Source organism: Chiloscyllium plagiosum, unplaced genomic scaffold (genome assembly GCF_037043375.1).
Source record: "Chiloscyllium plagiosum isolate Xiang-an unplaced genomic scaffold, Cpla_swu_hap1 HiC_scaffold_3, whole genome shotgun sequence".
Classification (NCBI taxonomy): Eukaryota; Metazoa; Chordata; class Chondrichthyes; order Orectolobiformes; family Hemiscylliidae; genus Chiloscyllium; species Chiloscyllium plagiosum.
Window position 1 is genome coordinate 11,644,105 of NW_028270141.1, and position 21,974 is coordinate 11,666,078.

At 38.4% G+C, this 21,974-nt stretch overlaps 1 protein-coding gene across 1 annotated transcript in view; it reads left to right on the forward strand.

Annotated features, from left to right (window-relative positions):
• Positions 1 to 2,549: 2,549 nt before the first annotated feature.
• Positions 2,550 to 21,974, forward strand: part of fkbp1b (FKBP prolyl isomerase 1B) — a 37,123-nt gene continuing 17,698 nt past the window's right edge. Inside the window, exons 1-2 of the mRNA XM_043677049.2 lie at positions 2,550 to 2,706; positions 3,311 to 3,358. Coding sequence (XP_043532984.1) covers positions 2,670 to 2,706; positions 3,311 to 3,358 — 85 coding nt within the window. The 5' untranslated portion in view covers positions 2,550 to 2,669. The remainder of the gene's footprint in view (positions 2,707 to 3,310; positions 3,359 to 21,974) is intronic.

Genomic DNA, 21,974 nt, shown 5'->3' on the forward strand with positions numbered 1-21,974 from the left:
AAATAGACAGCAGGAATTTTCAGCATTGCTTCACATGAGGTCCACTGAAGATGTTACCTAGTAAGGTAATGAAACGTCTGGAAATGAACCTTTCAGCACAGCGAGCAAACCTACATCCAAACGTCAACCTGAGCTACAAATCTTCTCAAACTTCCTGAAGCACATTGTGCTAAATTATGCAATCGTATCCTAAAGTAGGGTTTGAACTCAATTATGAGTTTGGGTGACAGTATGACACTGCTGACCAAATGTAAGCTACAAATCCATCTGGCTAGCTAGGAATCAAAATGAGACCAATTAAACATTCAGTTGATAAATAGAAAATAAAATAAACTGTCTTTTGGCATGCAACCTCAATGATTGCATATATAATTCAACCTTCTGTGTATTAAATAAGTAAGAGAAAAAGAAGTATGTGATTTTTGATAATTGTTAGTGTCTTACATCCTCAGCTACTGATAAATTTCAGATGTTTGCTAAGTAAATATGAATTTCCCTGCATTTGCAAGTATATCCAAAATACTTAATACTAGATTAGGCCATGTGCTCAAAGGCATGTGACAGCAGTTATTAGTAATTGCTGTTGGACAAAACTAGAGTATCTGACTGGGATATTATTTTTATATAATGAGGCACTGAGTTTTACATAGATAATGCTGATATCCTGAAAAAGTCACAGATCCTTCAGCCTAATGTGAATAATACCACAGACAATTCAGGAATAATTAGCTAGGTGCAGAAATATATTGAACTAATTATCAGACACAGTTATGGAAGTTGAGCTTTTTGTAAAGCAGAAATGAAAGTGGCCCTTGGGGGACAAAAAATTATCTTTAGATATACACAAAAAAAGGTGCACTTTAGAGATTGAAATAGCACAATGTACTGGATAAACTCAGCAGGACTGACAACATCTCAGACAGAAATGATGTCAATGTTATTAGTTTTGTGTGACCCACCTTTGGAAATCAGGACTATTTTCTTATATCTTGAGAGGGTTCTCTCAACAAAGGTCTTGAAATTCATCATTGCCTCCCTGTGTGATAGTTGCTGATTGACTGAAGAAGAGTGTTTAAGGACTAGGAACTCAAAGTTGAGACTAACATTATGGTTTACTGGGTAGCAGTGATCCCATGTTCTTCTATAGTTCAGAGTTTGGATAACTGACAGCAGGCACTGAAATACCACCAAAAGTGGAGTAGCCAATCTGTGCATATCAAATTCCCACAAATATAATGTGATGCTGATTTCAGGATAAGTATTGGTTTATTGGGGGTGGTGGGGATAACTCCTGGGCTTCTCAAGTATTTTCTTAGGATGTTTTACATTTCCCAGAGCAGACACATGGAGTGGCCATTTAAGGTCTCATTGAAACAATTGGAACTTCAACAGTGCAGAACACTCCCATCTCCAGAGCATCAGCTTTGTGCCTTGTGTTTTCCGCTTAATTCCTGGAAGTGGGATATGAAATTGGAACACTGCTACCCCAAGACAAAGGGATCTGCTGCAGTTGGATGGGGCAAAAGTTGCACCGTTGGGGGAGGGAGAGGGAGGTGAACTAAATCACTTTGAAATACCACTATGTCCTATGGTGTATTGAACAGTATGATGCAGAGTTCTCAAGCTGGACAGAGTGCATAAATTTTCAAGTACATAGGAGCAGCAGTAGGCCATTCAGCCCCTTGAATCTGTTGCAACACTGTGATCATTGCTGGTCTGTGATTTAACTCCATTTACCTGCCTTTGCTCTATCTTTGAAATGACATAGTTGCAGAATAAACAGGTGCCAATTTAGGACTGAGATGAGGAGGAATTTCTTTTCTCAGAAGGTTGTGAGCCTTTTGAACTCCTGCTGCAGACTCAAAATCTTTGTGTATATTTATGGCTGAGATATTTGTGGATCAGTAGCGGAATCATGGGTTACTGGGATAATACAGGAAAGCGAACGTGAGAATTTTTGTATTAGCCATGTACTCTGAGCCAGGAGGTGGGGATTCAAGTCCTAACTGCTCGAGAGGTGTAGGAAAAAGTGAGGACTGCAGATGCTGGAGATCAGAGTGGAGTGTGTGGTGCTGGAAAAGCACAGCAAGTCAGGCAGCATCCAAAGAGTCGGAGAATCGACGATGCGGGCATAACCCCTCCCCCATTCCTGATGAAGGGGTTATGCCCGAAACGCCGATTCTTCTACTCCTGGGATGTTGCCTGACCTCCTGCGAAACATCTCTGAACAGGTTAACTACAAACAAACTGAATCTATTGAATGGCAGAGCAGAGCCGAATGGCCTGCTCCTGTAAATATTTATTTTAGTTCATTATCCCTATAATAAGACACCTTCCTCTTTTCAGAGCCATGCTGCTTGCTCCATTGACAACCCATCCCCAGGAAGTAACAGCAAGTAGCATGGCAACTTACAGGGGCGGGAGCCTTGCTGCCGATTGGCCGGCGGAATGTATCACTGTTCCATTGAGGCGGGGATAGGGGTGATTGACGGACGCCGCGGAGGTCACGTGCTCGTGGGCAGAGCGGTGCGTGGCTGTAACGACGCAGGGTGTGCAGCCAAAGGACTGTTATTGCTGCAGGCTGCAGTGGGAAGCGTGGCAATTTCTTCCGCGGAAGAGATATAGAATATATATATATTGTATATATTTGAGAGCATTGTTGTTTAAGAATGGGCGTTGAAATCGAGACCATATCGCCAGGAGACGGTAATTGTGCCATCCCAACAGATCTTTATTGTGTTTTTTAACTGGGTTTTGCATTGCAGGAATCTGCCTTGTCGTGGTAGTCTAAACAAATTTGGTAGCAATGCAGTGTGTGTGGATTTTTAAATGGCATTTGCTGACAGCTGCGTAAAGGCTAGTACTGTACTATAAAGGAGAGATAAGGACTGTATGATTTCACTCTGTCTGGCTTTTCGTTAGTAGTATTGTTGCTGCTGTTGGTGGTATCCGTGCTAAGGGGGAAATGATTAGGCGGGTTCGTATTTTCAACAAAGCGTGTTCCTGAAAAAAGGCGTTTGAACTTTAGTTCCGGCAGTAGAAATCAAATCTTCCAAAGGCTTTATGCCTGAAGGTAAGCACTCATTACGAAAGTCGTGAAATTTAAGACCGTGGAGCGAATCGAAAAAGCAAGCTAACATTTTAGCAATTAATTGGACACGCCATTTTTTTCTGAAAGTTAACGTGGTTTTGTGCTAGAACCTCAAAACCACTATAACGTCTAGTTGGGCGACCCATTACAAAGAATTGCGACATATCTTGCAGAAACACAAAGATGTCAAAGGTACTAATTGCATGTCTTCTTTTTCAGGCAGGACATTTCCAAAAAAGGGCCAGACATGTGTTGTTCACTATATAGGTAATGTATACTATGAATCATACGTTTCATATGAATCATACATTCAATAAGAATGTCACCAGTGGGTGGTAATGGGCATTGCAGTTTTCTGAAGCTGGTGACTATGATAATGTTTTTGAGCCTGTTTTGACCATGGTAAGACCTGGTCTTGAATTTGCAGTCACTCCCCCACACAGTTTTGATTTTTGACCATGACACCATGGCAAAAGTGCTGAGAGGTAGGTAGCTGCTTCCTCTGTGAGGAAGCGAAAATTGTAGGAAAAATTGCTATCAGCTGTTTTTGTATCCCTTGGTTGCTGGTTTTAGTATGGCTGGCTGTATACCGGGATAGTTCACTCATTCAACTGGAGGTAGTGCCAGCATTAGGTGAAGCAACAAAGGAGAAATGTTTTAAGGAAAAGGGAGTCTCATTAAATGTATCCTTCATCTGACACATGATTAGAAACTATTAAGGCTACTGTCTTGTGTATACTTTTTATTTTAAATAACTGTGTCTCAATGGTGGAAATGGGGCTAATGTTGCAAGTAAAATAAATTGCTGTTTGGTGTGATCTCTTTTTTAAAAAAAAATGTAATCTGTGAGCACTGAAACTCAAAGTGCTGATTCTTTTTGCAAATTAATTTTGCATTAGCCTGAAATATCTAAGAAAAATAGTCAGTAATAGAACAAATAAATGTACAAAAACATATAAAACTGAAATGATTACTTCCTGTTATTCAACCAAATGTAAATCTGCGCTGAAGTATTTATCATATTGCATTACTTTCAGAGCAGGGGTGTGATGGCTTACTGAGTGACTATTATACAATTGTTTGATGCACCTGGTAGGACCTTGTACTACCTGATGTAACATGAAGTGTTTCTGCTTGATTTAAATATGTTGACCATTGAAAACCTCCAAGCATAGCATTCTGTTTCTCAGATATCAGACACTAAAAATCTTGCTTTTTTTTTCATTTTGGAGAGATAGACTTACCAGGTAAGTTCTTCCTTTCTCATTAGCTTTAAAATTTATAATTGCTTTCTTGCCTGGCTCACATTTTCTTCACACGCATATTTTCTTTTAATTGGTTTTTGCCTTTTGATCTTAAATCTTTTAAAGACTTTGGTCAAAAGTGTCTTCTACTGATCAAATTCCATTCTTCTGATCATGTTTTAATATAAAATTGAAGGTTGATAAAAAGACAGTGCAATTCTTCTGTCAAGTGTCACAAGAATCTCCTAGTATCTGATGTTATACTAATGTTTAACTGATTATCCGAAATCTCAAATCGGATCTGCTTCAAGATGACAGCTGGTGATTTGCATCAAGTTGTTCGTCTAAGGGGATTTAGTAAGCGCTTACCTTTTTTAAAAGTAAGACTTATCCTAATAAAAACAAAATATAGCGGATGCTGGAGATCAGAAGTAAAAATGGAAATTGTTGGTGAAACTCAGCAGGTCTGGTATCATCTCTCTCTCCACAGATGATACTAGATTTGAGTTTCTTTGGCACTTTGCTTTCAGTTCTGACATACCATTATCTGATTTAGTGGGACCTGCATGAGATTGGTAGTGGATGTTGGTAGTCTTGCAAGCCAACAGTTCACTAGGTCCATTTTGCTATTTTCTTATTACATTGTACAATTTTAGATGGTTTAAAATTTAGTTGTGCATCTATGCACTTGGGATTCTTGCTACCCATGCATTTCGCTCCAAACCACTCACCATTCTGACTTGGAAATATATTGCCGTTCCTTTAGTGTCATTGGGTCAAAGTTCTGGAGCTTCCTCCATAATGGAATTGAGGGTCTACTTACAGCACGTAGACTGTGATAGTTCAATAAGGTAACTCACCACCTGCTTCCCTCTAAATTTCTTACCAGCTCCAAGATCCATGCAAAGCAGTGATCTCCAGAACTAGAATTCCCCAGAACTGGTAATATTTTGGTTCTGTATGGCTACATTTGTCAGATTGTAATTATTACTTTCTTCTTCTGGCAATGATGTCAATCTTTTTAATCAAAACGTAGTTCTGAAATTTTACTGGTGCTGATCCTTGCTGCTGTGTGAAATCTCCTGATGAGAGTAGAATTAGTTTTAGCTCTGTCATCATGTCTCCATTGGATATTAGTTGTATCTGACTCAGTTCCATTTGAAGCTTTCCTACAAGAAATCAGCATTTTGGTGTCTTGGCTGATGGTTCTTCTCCCTTACCCATTCATGTGGCAAAGCAATAATTCTTGATCTGTTATTCTAACTCAAATACATCTACTTGAACAATGGATGTCAACAGCTCCTCACTCCCCCAACCTTCATGTACCATTAAACTATTAGTGCATTATTTCTTTAGCATCCTTAACGTTTGCTCACTGGTTGCAGATATATTATTGTCTGGTCCTTCTGTAACTATTGCTCTGTGGTTAACTCTGTCTTTCAGTGGAGATTGAGAATATGAGATCAGAAATGTGCTATATGTTAATTCTGAACCTTTTGTTAGTCAGTCTAACTGTTGAGACATATTTTTCCTGAAATGAGTTGCTGTCCTGAAGGTGAAGTGGCAGCAAACGCACACTTGTTTTTGACTGTTTTATTTTAATCATAACAATTGGCTTCACCGTTGGCCAGTTGAATACACTGACCAATGCAGTGTATCATCTTGCTTGTGATACAATATATACCATTCTTGCCATCAGACTGGCTGGGCTCGGTATCTATTATCTGAATCCAGGAGCCTATGGAGAATTCAGAAAACAGAAACCAGTGCTTTCATTGTACACTGGTCTTGTTTTGTAAAGCATTGTTTTATAGCTACACAATAGCTTACACGGTATAGGGGACTGTTTGGAAGTTCTGCCTGAAAATCAGGTTTTTAGCACCAGTCTTTTAGCCTATATGCCATGAGACAAGAAAATTCAACCAGATATTTCATTATTTGAATGTTTTTTAATGGCATCTGCTTAAACTGTGTGCAGATCAAACTCTGCTGTCTTTTTTGTCCATATTTTGGTTATAAGGGCTGGCATGGTTATGGAATTGGGGCTGACTGTGTGGCACCAGCTTCAGAAAGTGAGCAAAACCATACCAGTCAAAAAAAATTAATACTTTGCCAGTTTTGTTGCTTTTGATTACTTATCTCAGGATTTAGAACGTATCCTCCTTGGTTCAAGTTTAGGGCATGTTTACAGACTTAGAACAACAGCAACATGTAATGTTTAAAGTCTTTATATGGTGCTAATACAGTAGTCTTAATCAAGAGGACAAACAGGTGACCAGCTTTCAGATATTCTGAAATTGTTCCCAACACATAACAGTAAAGGGTTGATGGTCTTGTAACTGAGCTGTGTTATCCACTTCTTCCAGTGTGAGGTTCAACATTTAAAACCTTCCATTTTTTTGAAAGTATTCAAAAATATAATGAGTATCAAATGCCCTAAATTTAAAGAAACCGTTTCGTTCTAGTTTTTCCATGTTTTGATACATTTTTTTTCAGATTTGCTTTATTCATATTCTCATTCATATTGTTTTCATGAGTTTCTTTTACGGCAACCCCATGGTGTTTTAATTGATTGATTTATATTTTTTCTTGCTGTATTGTGTTTAGTTCTATTTGTTTGATATCTTTTTCTGTTGTCTTTAATTTAATTTCTCTAATGTCATCTCCTACCAAACGAAGCATTCTCTGAACAAAAATTGTAAAGCTTCCTCCCTTCTGGTTGTACCTTCACAATGTGGCTGCCACAGTGCAGTATGGCAGCTCACCACTGCCATCTCAAAATAATTGGACATGGACAATCAATGCTGCCTTTTATCTGCACTATCCACGTCTAACTTTTTTTTTTCTCTTGCGGTAATTTATTCTGAGATAAGTGGCCAGACGTTAGAATTGAAAAATGTATACTGAAGAATCTGTTATGAATTGCAGCATTTTACAGGTTACATGTTTTTGGAGCACTCTATATATTGATGTGCTTATTTGGGACTGTGTTTAAATAACATTAGATGGCTCAAAGGTAGAAGACAGGGTGGTGGTGGAGGGTTGTTTTTCAGACTGGAGGCCTGTGACCAGTGAAGTGCCACAAGGATCGGTGCTGGGTCCACTACTTTTTGTCATTTATATAAATGATTTGGATGTGAGCATTAGAGGTACAGTTAGTAAGTTTGCAGATGACACCAAAATTGGAGGTGTAGAGGACAGCAAAGAAGGTTACCTCAGATTACAACAGGATCTTGATCAGATGGGCCAATGGGCTGAGGAGTAGCAGATGGAGTTTAATTTAGATAAATGTGAGGTGATGCATTTTTGGAAAGCAAATCCTAGCAGGACTTATACACTTAATGAGGAGTGTTGCGGAACAAAGCGACCTTGGAGTGCAGGTTCATAGCTCCTTGAAAGTGGAGTCGTAGGTAGATAGGATAGTGAAAAAGACTTTTGGTATGCTTTCTTTTATTGGTCAGAGTATTGAGTACAGGAGTTGGGAGATCATGTTGCGGCTGTACAGGACATTGGTTAGGCCACTGTTGGAATATTGTATGCATTTCTGGTCTCCTTCCTATCGGAAAGATGTTGTGAAACTTGAAAAGGTTCAGAAAAGATTTACAAGGATGATGCCAGGGTTGGAGGATTTGAGCTATAGGGAGTGGTTGAATAGGCTGGGGTGAGAAGAGAAAGATATAAAAGAGACCTAAGGGGCAGCTTTTTCGTGCAGAGGGTGGTGCGTGTATGGAATGAGCTGCCAGAGGATGTGGTGGTGGTTCGTACAGTTGCAACATTAGAAGGGTATATGAATAGGAAGGGTTTGGAGGGATATGGGCCGGATGTTGGCAGGTGAGACTAGATCGGGTTGGGATATCTGGTTGGCATGGACAAGTTGGACCGAAGGGTCTGTTTCCGTGCTGTACATCTCTCTGACTCTGACTCCAGATTGCCTTGGTACAATGGCTAACATTTTCCAATATGTAATAAAGTTGGTACAGTGAGACCAGGTTGCATTGCACTTAAATATCCTTTCCTTTTGAAGGGAACATTTCCTCTGTCCCTACCTCTTTGTTTCAGAAGTCCACCTAAGATGAGAAACTCATGCTAAATGTTATGGAAAAGTTGATTCAGTACAATATAGCAATGTGCACTGATGCATGGAGATCCAGTTTTTTTTTCTGATTTTAATGTGTTTGGATTCAAATAATCTTGAATCAAGTAGAGGATAATTATTAACTAAGTTAGTTCTACTGTGTTGCATGCTTAATCCTCCATGCCCACTCATTCAACAATTGTACTTGGCACTAAAGATGCACTGCAGTAAAGATTAAGCTTCAACCTAATCTCTTTCCCATAGAAGTTAAAATAATGAGATGATGTGGGAAATAAAGGGAATCCGCTTTTATAAATTACTCACTTTCAACCAAACTTCAACCAAATAATACTAGTAACAGTTGGAGTATTGATTAGAATGGTTTCCTATTGTGGAATTTGTTTTCTTATATTCATGATGTGTTAACCTCTGGGCAGACAACCATTTTATGTCCATTCCGAATTGCCCTTGAAGTTGGGGTGCTGCATCACTTACTTTTAATGAAATTGTAAAGCTTTCTAAGCCATTTCAGTTGTTACCCATATGACCATGGGGTAATCTGGTCGTGTGTAGGCCAGTGAAGGCACACTTTCTTCTGTGAATTACCTTTAACGAACATGATTTGGAAATGCTGGTGTTCGACTGGGGTTAAAAATCACACAACACCGGGTTATAATCCAACAGGTATATTTGGATGCACTAACTTTCGGAGCACTGCTCCATCATCAGGTGGCTGTGGAGTATAAGATTGTAAGACACAGAATTTATAGCAAAAGCTTACAGTGTGATGTAACTGAAATTATATCTTGAAAAAGACCTGGATTGTTTGTTAAGTCTCTCATCTTTTAGAATGACCATGTTGGTTTCAGTTCTTTCACATGTAAATTGCAGAACATTTAAAGTTACATTCTCAAGTGAACTTTTAATGATTGGTGCTATGTCGGCCCAGGCAATGCATTGAAGGTGTGAGTTGCGCTGTGAGAGACTGTCTGTGCCACAAGGGTCAGACTGATTCTAATCTTAAAAGTAAAATGTAATTCTGCATATTTTGCATTTTACTTTGCTCAAAAACAACATGAATCCGTGTAAGATTCTGCAAATCCATTTTTTTTTAGATTAGAATCGGTCTGACCGTTGTGGCACAGACGGTTCTCACAACGCGGTTCTCACAGCGCAGCTCACACCTTCAGTGCATTGCCTGGGCCGACATAGCACCAATCGTTAAAAGTTCTCTTGAGAATGTAACTTTAAATGTTCTGTGATTTACATGTGAAAGAACTGAAACCAACATGGTCATTCTAAAAGATGAGAGACTTAACAAACAATCCAGGTCTTTTTCAAGATATAATTTCAGTTACATCACACTAAGCTTTTGCTATAAATTCTGTATCTTACGATCTTATACTCCACAACCACCTGATTGAAGGAGCAGCGCTCTGAAAGCTAGTGCTTACAAATAAACCTGTTGGACTATTACCTGGTGTTGTGATTTTTAACTTTTACAAACGGTTTGACAAACCTCACTACTGACGCTAACATTTTTACTTCAAAATTACTTTATTTGGGAAGTACACATTCCGTTATGTTGTATTTGAGCTCAGGTTTTTGGATTATTATTGCAGGTGTTTAGATATATCTATACTACCTGTCAAACTGTTCACCCTACCGGTTTTCTTGACAAAGGTATAAAGGCACCAGGTGAAGTTGCAGCTTGATATTACTGTGGGGAGTGATTGATTGTTCTGTAATATTGCTTCCATGTTTATCAGTACCCTTGTGAAATGGTGAATTGTTTTGTTACAAATCAGAATTCCTTGTTTGTAATCAGTCTTTCTTGTTGCTCTGAATTAATGCAGTCTCCTTCAATTAACCATTAATTGAAGGAGCAACATATTTAAGTGTTGGGAAAACTTAGATTTGGAATGGTGATAAATGCTGACATGATTGAGGACATGCGTGACTGGTACAGTTTATGATATATGGTCAGGAAATAATGTAGCAGTGATGCCATTATACTGTGGTGATGCTTGCTCACAGTCCATACTCATCATTTTGAAACCAAACCAACTGTCATCTCCGTATAACTTCCAGATTGTACAAGTAAGCCAAAGTCTTCACAGGATAGGTGAGCCCAAAACTAGAGGGTGTAGGTTTAAGGAGAGAGGGGTAAGATTTAAAAGGGACTGAGGGGCAATATTTTCACGCAGAGAGTGGTTCCCTTATGAAATAAGCTGGCAGAGGAGGTGGTGGAGATGGGTGCAATTACAACATTTAAAGGAGGTCTGGATGGGTATATAAGTAGAAAGGCTTTAAAAGGATGTGAGCCAAATGCTGGAATCTAGGACTAGATCAATTTCCGATACCTGGTTGGGGTGGACGAGTTGGTCAGAAGGGTCTGCTTCCATGCTGTATAACTCTCTATAACTAGTCCAATAATCTAACCATTACTCTATTCTACCCTAAATACAATTATAATTCTACTCCAGTTGAAGAATCCATAAACTATTGGGCAAAGCAGTTATTAATATTTTTTGTCGCTAATGTTTTAATATATTTTTGTCTAACCTTTTCAATTTTGAAAGCACAGAATCTGGTACCACATTGCTAGTTGAAAAGTGGTGCCTCATCAAAGTGGTTGTTTCTCGTGTGTGAGCCTCAGAGGGATTTTGGACAAGTGACAATCAATGGATAGCCATCAAGAATAGAAAATGTAATCATTCCACATCTCCCTTGGGGTTTGTTGTAACATGGATTCCAAGAAAAATCATGAGCTTACTATCTTGACCACAGCAGTAATCAGTGTTGTGACTTTCTGTTCTGTGTGACTGCTACTTCTGAGCAGTGATGTTATCCACTGGGTCATCTGGGTTTTGATGCACCTCTCTTCTTTTAAATGTGTTTTTTTTTTGCCCTATTTGGATTCAAAAAATTTACGTTGTTCTGTCTGACTATAATCAAAAATAGTCAAAATTAACCATTCCCTAGTGTAATATCAGATTTTGACATGCAGAATGCAACTTGTGAAGTATAATCTGTAGTTCTCATTCAGATATTGTTTTAGCATCCTAGAATAGTTTAGTACAGCTATGATCTTGATTTGCATATTGGATTTTTACCAAGCTTGTTCATTAACTGTCTGGCATCAGATTCTCGCTTCCTTTTGAAACTGAGATTTTGATTAAGGCTTTATGGATATTTTCTAATCCGCTTGTTCAGAGATGTTCCTGCACATCTCTTGAGATAGTGGGACTTGAACTCAGGCCTCCTCATTTAGCAGTAAGGACACTGTCACTGTGCCATAAGTCCCTGATCAAGACTTTGTATGATTAATAATGCAGCTAATCAATAAATTATGCAGTTATTCATCTGATTGGATCACCTTTGTTAGTTAGCTGCTTCCATGATTGTTACTGAGACCACTTTATTGAGTAGTTAATATTTGATTAGTAATATCTTCTTTGTAAGAATTACTCTGTAATAAAAACAGTTGAATCACTTCTTCATCTGTAAGCAATAGAGGTTCATCTCTAATTTTCATTGGTAGCAGTTTTTCAGTTATTATTTGAGCTGTTCCATCACTTCAGATCTTCAGCTTATTACAGCATTAGGTTAAATTGAAATTTTCTTGTAAATGCCATTCTTTGGTATGGTACTGGTTTGTGTGTTTTATAAAATATTCCCTTATGACTATTTAAATGCTGTTGTTAACCGATTATAAACTAAGTGGCTCAAATCATGCAGAAAGGAATATAATGTGAACATTTTGAGTTATCAGCCACCAAACGAATTAAATTCAACCAAGCTGCCTCATTTGACTTAAAAATGAGCCCATTATCAGATTTAGTGACTTTGCCCATTCATCTGCAGTTGCTGTTTGAAAATGATACAAAAAGGGGAACTGAATGCTCATAACCCCAAGTCCAGAAGCAAGTGGAAGGAAATGATTTGCGTTGGGCCACCTGGGTTTGCTATTATTTTGCAGCTCATCTCACTGTTTCACTACAAGGTTGATCTTAACAAAATCAAATCAGTTATTTTAATGACAGTACCTTGGAACATTTCGAGCATTTATACTATAAAGGTGCGTTAATCCTGCTGTACAAAGCATAGTGTTGTTACCCTTCTCATTTTCCAACATATGGAATGCTTTTAGTACTTGCATTCATTTGGAAAGATATCTGGAAAGCTATGTATTTACTGAATGAAGATAATTTCCTTTCTTCTAAGTATAAGAACTGGTACTTTTATTTACATGATAAATTATATGTGTGACTGTGGAAGTCTTTCAGATGCACACTACAGTCCAAAGTACCTTTTTTATTTTTACTGCTATATATGCTTAATTACCTCTATTTCCCATCACCATGCTATGTGGCAAGTCAGTATTTTTCTCCCAGAAGCTGCTGTTTACTAATGTAATTAGTCAAAATTGGCCTCTTCCAGTATCATTAATTTTATGTCTGGTGTAATGTGAGAATCAACTACTGAACAATATAATGTGTTTTAACATGGAGTCTCACAGGCCCATATTTTCTTCACTGTGTAAACGAAATCTGTTCACTTTCATAATTTCCCTGAACTGTGTGATCCCCTGAAGTGATTTCTTACTGTTTGATAAATACTGATATGGCAAGTAAGAAATATAGAAGGAAAAAAAATTGTGAAGTGTTTGCTTATTATCAGTAATGTGTTGCGTACAAACAGTTGTTATTTTGTACAAATAGGTCTTGCAACCAATTTGGCTTGCCAGACCTGACAACAATTTCAAATAGAGGTTTGCCTTTCCAAGGTCTGTCTCCTGTTTGGTATAAGATTGCAAGGGGAAGAGAAATTAAACCTTTCCTTGTGAAAAGGAAAGCATGTATTGTTTAATGTCACATTTTTAAAAATGGGCACTTAGTCCAACAATTTTTCTTCAAGTATGCACAAATCTTCAAATCTCCGAGAAGCATTGGGTTCATAGTCTCTTGAAAGTGAAGATGCAGGGAGGTCAGATAGTGAAGAAGGCTTTTGGCATGCTTGCCTTTATTGGTCAGTGCATTGAGTCTAGGAGTTGGGAGGTCATGATGTAGCTGTACAGTACTTGGTTAGGCCACTGTTGAAATATTGTGTGCAAATCTGGTCTCCCTATAGGATAGATGTTGTGAAACCTGAAAGGGTTCAGAAAAGAATTATAAGGACGTTGCTGAGGTTGGAGGGTTTGAATTATAGAAAGTGGCTAAGTGTGCTGGGGCTGTTTATTCCGGAGCATCTGAGGCTGAGGGGTGACCTAATAGAGGTTTATTAAATCATGAGGGGTATGCAAAGTTAAAAATCACACAACACCAGGTTATAGTCCAACAGGTTTAATTGGAAGCACACTAGCTTTCAGAGTGTCGCTACTTCAGGTGATAGTGTAGGGCTCAATCCTAATACACAGAATTTATAGCAAAAATTTGCAGTGTGACGTAACTGAAATTATACATTTGAAAAATTGATTGTCTGTTGAGTCTTTCATCTGTTTGTTTGAATACCATGATAGTTTCACTTCTTTCATGTGTAAATCACCAAAACCTTTTTTTTTAAAAAAGTTGCATTCTCCGGTTAGCAATGGGTGATAGCTAGACAATATGTGGAAGGTGTTAGCCCCTTGTGTTCTCTGTCTATGCCATGATGTTTAGATTGATTCTAATCTAAAAAGTGAGGTAACAGAGTTTTACATGAATTCATGCAGTTTTAGTGTATGGATAGGGTAAATAGACAAGGTCTTTTCCCTGGGATAGTGGAATCCAAAACCTGAGGGCATGGGTTTAAGATGAGAGGAGAAAGATATGAAAGGGATCTAAGGGGCAACTTTTTCATGCAGAGGGTGGTGCGTGTATTTATTTAGGATAACTGGTTGGCATGTATGGGTTGGACTAAAGGGTGTGTACGACTCTAAGCCTGAAGGACAAAAGACTGCACTAGCACTGAATATGAACCATTAGAAGTGAAGTTAACTGGCAATTACTAACATCATCTGATCACATATTAAAACAATGGCTTTGAAATGACGAAGATTTAAATTGCTTTGGCTAGTTTACATTGTATCTCATGTTGTAAAAACATCTCCAGGGTGCACAGACCAAACAGCCCCATCATCCTGTGGCCAACCACTTCATCTTCCTCTCATACACTGTGAAGGACATGCAAGTTCTGGGCGGTTTCCACCGCCAAATCCTAGCCACCCGATGCCTGGAGGAAGAATCCCTCATTTTTCACCTTAGGAACTCTCCAACCACACGGCATCAACGTCACTTTCACCAGTTTCCTCATTTCCCCCCCCCCCCCCCCAATATCCCGGATCAAACCCTCCAACTCAGCACCACCCTCTTGAACTCCACACACCTGTCCATCATCCTTCCTACCTATCTGCTCCACCCTCTGCTCTGACCTATCACCATCATCACGTCCCCACCTATCCCCTTCCTAGCTAAGTTAATCATATGGCTTTGGACTGGAGTCGCATGTAGCCCAAACTAGGTAAGAATTTCCTTCCCTGAGAGATGCCAGTAAGCCAGATTATTGTTTGTTGTTTTTTTTTTGACGATGAATAGGTCGTTACATTCCACTATTACGCTGGCTGTTTATTCAGATTTTTATTGAATTCACATTTCACTATTTGCTATAGTAGGGTTTGAACCCAGACTGCCAGAATGTTAACCTGAGGCACTGGATTACTAGTTCACTGTGCCAGTAATTCCCTGTACCCACTTTGGCTAAGTGGGACATTTTGAGTTTGGCTAACTGTAAGAACTGGATATATTTAATGATTTTGATGAAGAAAGTGGATATACAACAGCCAAGTTTGAGGTTGACACACAAATAAGTGGAAAGGCAAGAGGTGAGAATGACAGAGTTTACAGAGGGATACAGACTGGTTAAGTGAATGGGCAAAAATTTGGCAGGTGAAGTATAATGTGGGAAAATGTCAGATTATGCACTTTGGCACAAAGTAGCTGAACATCATTTAAATGGAAAAAGACTGCAGAAAGCTGCAGCACGGAGGGATTTGGGAATACTTTTTATACTACTTTTGAAATAAAGGCTCACATTCATTTGTCTTCCCTATTACCACTGAATTTAGATTTTAGTTTTTGGTTCAGGCAGAATTCCTGCTGGACAGACTATGCATGCAAATATTCCTGGTAAGTCCTCCCATGATTGTTGTGTGTACTCAATCTAGGATCTACACTCACTGCACTAGAGAAGAAATTAAAAATGACCATGTTTCTAAGAGCAGAAGTAGCCCATTAAGTCTACTACATCATTCAATGCGGTTTGCCTGATCTAACAATCAAGTCCACATTTTGCTTTTTTAACATAACGCTCATTTACTGACTTAAAATTCTGCCAGTCTCAATCCTGAATATACTTAATGACCGGACTCCCCAGCCCTTTGTAGTAAAGAATTCCATAGATTCACCACCTTAAATGTTCTCATCAGTTTTACATATGCAACCCCTTTTTCTGAGATTATGCCCTCTTGTCCTAGGCTTTCCCCACAGGAGAAACACCCTTTTTGCACCTAGCCTGTCAAGTTCAATAAGGTCATGTCTCATTCTCCTAAATTCTGAATACAGGCCCATCATTCTGAACCTCTCCTCATCATGCAATTTCTTTATACCCGGGACTAAACTCGTGAATTTTCTGTGAAGTCTGTCCAGGGATTTTGACAACAGATTCAGCACAAGACAAAACTGCAAGTTGAAGCTGTATTGTACTTCAGGGAAGATGCAATTCAATCAATTGACCCTGCTAGAAGTTGCAGTGTTCATATAGAGAGGAAACTTAAGAGTGAGCTGAACAATATGGAACATAATGGTATTATCTATCACGTACCACATGGTGTAGTTATGTTACGTGTGTGCAAAATAAAAATGCCACAATCAGGGTATGATTGCACCCACAACATCCAAAACAATTTCTGAAGAATTGCCTGTACAACACTTCAACATGAGCAGAATTCATTCGCAATTTCACAGGAAATAAATTCTTTTCCAAGCTGGATACAGAGTGCGGGGATATTGGTCAGTTCACTCAGCAAACGAATCTCGAAGTCATGACTTTCACAACACCCAATTTGCAGATGTTGCTTTCAGAGACTACCTTTTCAGTTTCAGTCAGGATCTGTTCCAGCAGCATATGGAGAGAACTGCATGCATGTATCACCAATGATATTGGACTAATGAGGAAAAACAAAGAATTTGATCAAACTGATGGTGGCAGTTGTCATAAAGGAGCTACCTTCAATAGCAAAAAGTGCCAGTTGAATATGGGTCAGAGGTTCTAACTATCCAGATTATGGGATCCTTCCCAATCCATGAAAAGTCAAAGTTGTACAATACCTGCCTCGGCTGCATGCTGCTGAGATCTCTTGATTTGATTTTTACTTTCTATTGTCTTACTTACTAAACTTTTCCAACAAGCATCAGTAAGAGAGCTGTTATGGAAACATTTTCAATATATATGTGGTGAAGACCATCAAGACTTGTTTGAATTTTTCAAACCAGCATCGTCGACCTGTACCCTACATTACTTTGATCTAAGGGAGAAGACAATTTTGGAAGGTGATGCTTCTCAGAAAGGGCTAAGAGTCTGCATCATGCAACATGGCAAACCAATTGCATTTGGCTTCAAAGGTCTCTTAAGAAGCAGTCCAATTATTCCTAAGACTGTGGAAAATTTGCGCTGGTTCTCTATATCACAAGATGTCCTGAGCAGTAAATGATATACTGTGGAAACCATTAGAAATTATTTGGCACAAACAAATGCAACAGCTGGACTATAACTTCTCATCAAAGTACCAGATATCATTTTGTCATCTGCTACAAAACTGGTATCAACATGGATTCCTTGGATACACTGAGCAGGTTATCCAAATAAGAATTGAAAAAGTCCACTCGACTTACCAAGTAGACAGTATGAACATTGAGGAGGAAGATTGGATGAATTTTGATCAACACAAACTCAACCAACTTAAAGAAGCAACAGCTAATGATTCACAACCGAAGGCACTGTGAATAATTATCATAGACGGGTGGCCTAACACCATACTTTCAGTGCCTTTGGCCATTAAATAAAATGAAATAGACATCTCAGATTAATTTTGAAATGAAACAAATACTTGTACCTGAAACTGCCTCAGGTCCTATTATATGGATATACAGCGAACAAGATGCTTGGCACAAGGTATTGTGTATTGGCCAAGAATCGACCAAAACATTGAGACCAAAGTGAGGATATGTGAAGTGTGCCAGAGTCCCTAACCACATCAGTATACCTGTAAACTCTCATGAGATTCCACATTATTTAATTGAAAAATCACAAATGATTTATTTACCATACATGGCAGCAATATTCTCCTGGTTCACAACTACATTATCCAAAATACCAATTGTCTGACAGTTGAAGTACATTTCAAGTCTGTCTCTGATAGATGTAATAAATGCAAAAAGCTTTGTAATACAGTATGATGAATAGCTGGGGTATGGAAAAGCACTGTGTGCAAGTGTGGTGAAGGGAGGTTCATCAGAGGCATTCAAGCGGACATTGGATGATTGTTTACATTTAAATATTGTGCAGGATTAGGGAAAAGGCAGAAGATGAACTAAAATGTCCAGAAAGCCAGTGCAGACATGATTGACCTAATTCTTTATCATAACAATTCTATTATTCAGTCTATTCATTACATCTGAAAAGTGTCTGACAATGGGGCCACCACATACTGTCCTTAAGCAGGTCTGGCAGTATGCCAAATGGGAATGAGCCATCTAATAGCTTAATTTGCTAATGTACAGAACTGAACTGTTTCAGTGACTATGTATACAAAGATATTTTTGAGTAAAGTATATTTTGAAATAAAAAGCTTCATCAGACACCCAGATCCACCGGTGTTGCTGAGTGAATGGTTTGCATCATTAAAGTGCATGGCGACAAAACAAGATTGTCATGTTGCTGTGCTATACCCAAGAGCTACAGTTCTGCGTATAGGCTTACTGCCACCAACGGAGATCATATTTGGAAGGCAAATTAGAACAACCCTACTAAGCCATCATTTGTTTTCAAAAACCCAGGACGAACCTCTCAAAAGACTGAGGAGGACTAAGACAGTAAATGACTGTTTTGTTCAAGTGCTGCTTAATCTGTGTGGGGGTCAGAACATTAGTGTCATATCTTCTCATGGAAGCTGGTTATTCATTGATACATCCAAAGTGGTCCGTAAGCTTTACAAAGCTATGACATCAAATGGAGCAACCTTGAGAAAGAACAATCAACTCCGGAGTTGTACAGTTCTCCAACTGTGCATAGAACACACAGTCACATTCAGAAAATGATGCACAAGAGCAACATGACAAACAATACATTAACAATATGCAAGAGACTCATACGAATGCATAATCGGGAGCAGCCAAGTGAAGTCAATCTCTGGAAGGTTATACCATCAGGAGACCTGGACAGATTGTCAAACCACCTGTTATAGATTTTTTTTAAACCCAGTCAATTTGACGTTTCTTGTTTTCAATGCAAATGGTTTTGCAACATTATATATTTTGTCTTCATTTTGCATGTGGTTTTGTTCAGGGGTGGCGGGAACAGGATAGTGTGTTGCTTTAAGAACTAGGTGTGCTCTTAAATAACCTAAATATATCAGAGGTTACACCTTTCTGAAGGCATTTATGTTGATGCTAGCTTCTAAAAGCTGACCAATAATCATGAATCTGTTTACATTTAGTGGTAAAAGTAAAGCGTTCAGTGCTATTGCCAAGGCAACAAACAGGTTCAGTAGTTTGTGACACATGCAAATACTGCAGATGCCAGGAATCTGAAATTAAACACTGATTGCTGCAAGTTCTTAGCAGAAAGAGATCACATCTGAAAGGTTGTTGATTTGTCTGTAGCAATAACTGGTTCTCTTTTTATCGATGCCAGATGTGTTAAGTGTTTAGCTTCTTTATAGTTTGCTGTTTCAACCAGGACCAAAAAGAAAGGAGAAATTTGCATTTATTTGGCACGTGACCATGGTCTCACCGATCCTAAAATGCTTTCACACCAGCTGTATATTTTGAAGTGTAGTTGTTTGTTATAATGTAGCTGTACATGTCCTGCAGCAAAGTCAGTATGGAGCTGCACCACAGGGGAAGCACATGTCTGTCATTCCCAGACAGAATTTGTTCAACCCCATAACGACGAGAGGGCATATTTTTTAAGGTGAGTGGAGAAAGGCAAGTCTTTTCTTTAGAGTGGTTCATCTGTGGAATGAGCTACTAGGAAAAAGTGGTGGATGTGGGTACAGTTACATTGTTTAAATGACATTTGGATAAGTACATAAATAGGAAATGTTTGGAGGGATATGGGCCAAGCACAGGCAGGTGGGACTAGTTTAGTTTGAGATTATGGTCAGCAGAGACTGATTAGACTTTAGGGTCTGTTTCTGTGCTGTATGATCTTATTTGTCTTTATTATTAAAAGAATACCACTCCAATATCCAGATAGTCTATGCCAAAAAATTATGCACGTCAATTCACACTTTCCAGGAGCTTGCTGTGACATCTAAATCCCGAGAGAGTCGTGACTTCCAGTTTATCCTCGGTGATGTTATGTTGACTCTTGGGGATGCTGGTACCTTTTCAAAATATTGCTCCTTAAACTGAACAGAATCACAGGTGAACAGATGCAGAGCTGTCCTTTTGAGCTTTTATTCTGCGAGATTTGCATGATGGAAAATCAACCATTAATTATGTATTGCACTTGTTCAAGTGGAAATGATGAGGTTATGAGAAAATTGAATTATCCATATTGTTTCAACATGCGTCTAGCAACCATTTCAATGACGCCTGTCCTTGCGGTTACTACTACTTGCCGTTTGCTATTTTGTTGCATAACACTGTATAGTGGCAGGAAAATTCCATTCTCCTGGCTCTTTGATGTTTGTTTCCCTTTCCATCTGTTCTGTGACACTTTGAGGAAAAGGTTAAAAGTTTATTGAAACAAATTCAATCTTTCAGTATAGATTTCTTTTTGCAAAAATACACCCCAAAGATTTAACTCTCTTCTGTGTTGTGCGGAAGGAAGGCTGTCATCTCCATGAGCTCTGCAACTGTTATTACAGGCAGTGGAATGTACTTTTTCTGAGGAATCCTGCTTGTTCACTTGCTTCATTGAATAGACTTGGTCTAATCAGTGTTTCTGTACTTATCTGTTGTCATTATCATGCAGCCGTGTCATATCTTCGAAAACAAATAAGTGAAATGAATGTGTGGAAAAAGAATAGTTCAGAGAGCATGATGAAAGCTTATTTGATGTTCTACACTCCTCACAATACCATTGTATACTAAACATTTAATCTGTGCAAGTGTGTAATGTAGATCACCAAAACCCATCATGCTGTTTACTATAGAAATGTGAGAAAGTCACATAACCGTTCTGTCAAAAGAAAGAAACCTTGGATTTGAATAACATCTTTATTGCTAATGTTTTAATTCATAATTTGAAAAATGATAATCTAACAAAAGTTTTTTCAAATTATGATTTCATGTATCAGTCTTGCATATAATCCTGTGACTGCTTTATTTGATTATCCTAGTGCCATAATAGATTTGATTTTTTTATTTTATTTTGATGTTTCTAAACTGATTTAGCAACAATCTTCAGATATGACATCACTCCAGCCAAAGACAGACAGGAGGATGTGGTGTACACCTCGACATGCCAAATCTTGGCTTCTTTCTAGCTCAAAGCCTTCGTTTCCCACCTGTACCAGCCTTGCTGTTTTTAATACATGGAATATGAGGACATGTTGACTTTGAGATATGGGTTACTTAAATTTACAATGAGTAAGCAGGTGCAGACCAGTCGTTTTTTGGACTCTGAGGGAATCAGCATGGATATTAGAGATTGTGCTAAGTGTTTTTTTTCCCGTGTGCTTGGATACGAAAGTATCCATTTAAATTGGATAATTATGGAAAACTGGATTACTGTCTTCAGATGTTTGTTGACCAATGATATACTATGGCTAAATGGTTTTCTTCCGAGCTAAATATTGGCGTCTAATTCAGAGGGTTCTGCTGGATTTAACTAATTAGTTCACTAGTGAAATTTTAGATTATTAAATAGACTCTAACCGTGGAGTCTATTCAACTGATGCTTCCCAAACTTAGTTAAAAATCACACAACACCAGGTTATAGTCCAACAGGTTTAATTGGAAGCACACTAGCTTTTGGAGCAACGCTCCTTCATCAGGTGATAGTGGACGGCTCAATCGTAACACGGAATTTATAGCAAAAATTTGCAGTGTGATGTAACTGAAATTGTACATTGAAAAATTGATTGTCTGTTAAGCCTTTCATCTGTTAGAATACAGTGATAGTTTCACTTCTTTCATGTGTAAATCACAAAACCTTTTTTTAAAGTTGCATTCTCGGGTTAGCTGTTAACAATGGTGATAGCTAGACAATATGTTGAAGGTGTTAGCCTCCTGTGTTCTCTGTCTATGACCTGATGTTTAGATTGATTCTAATCTAAAAAGTGAGATAACAGAGTTCT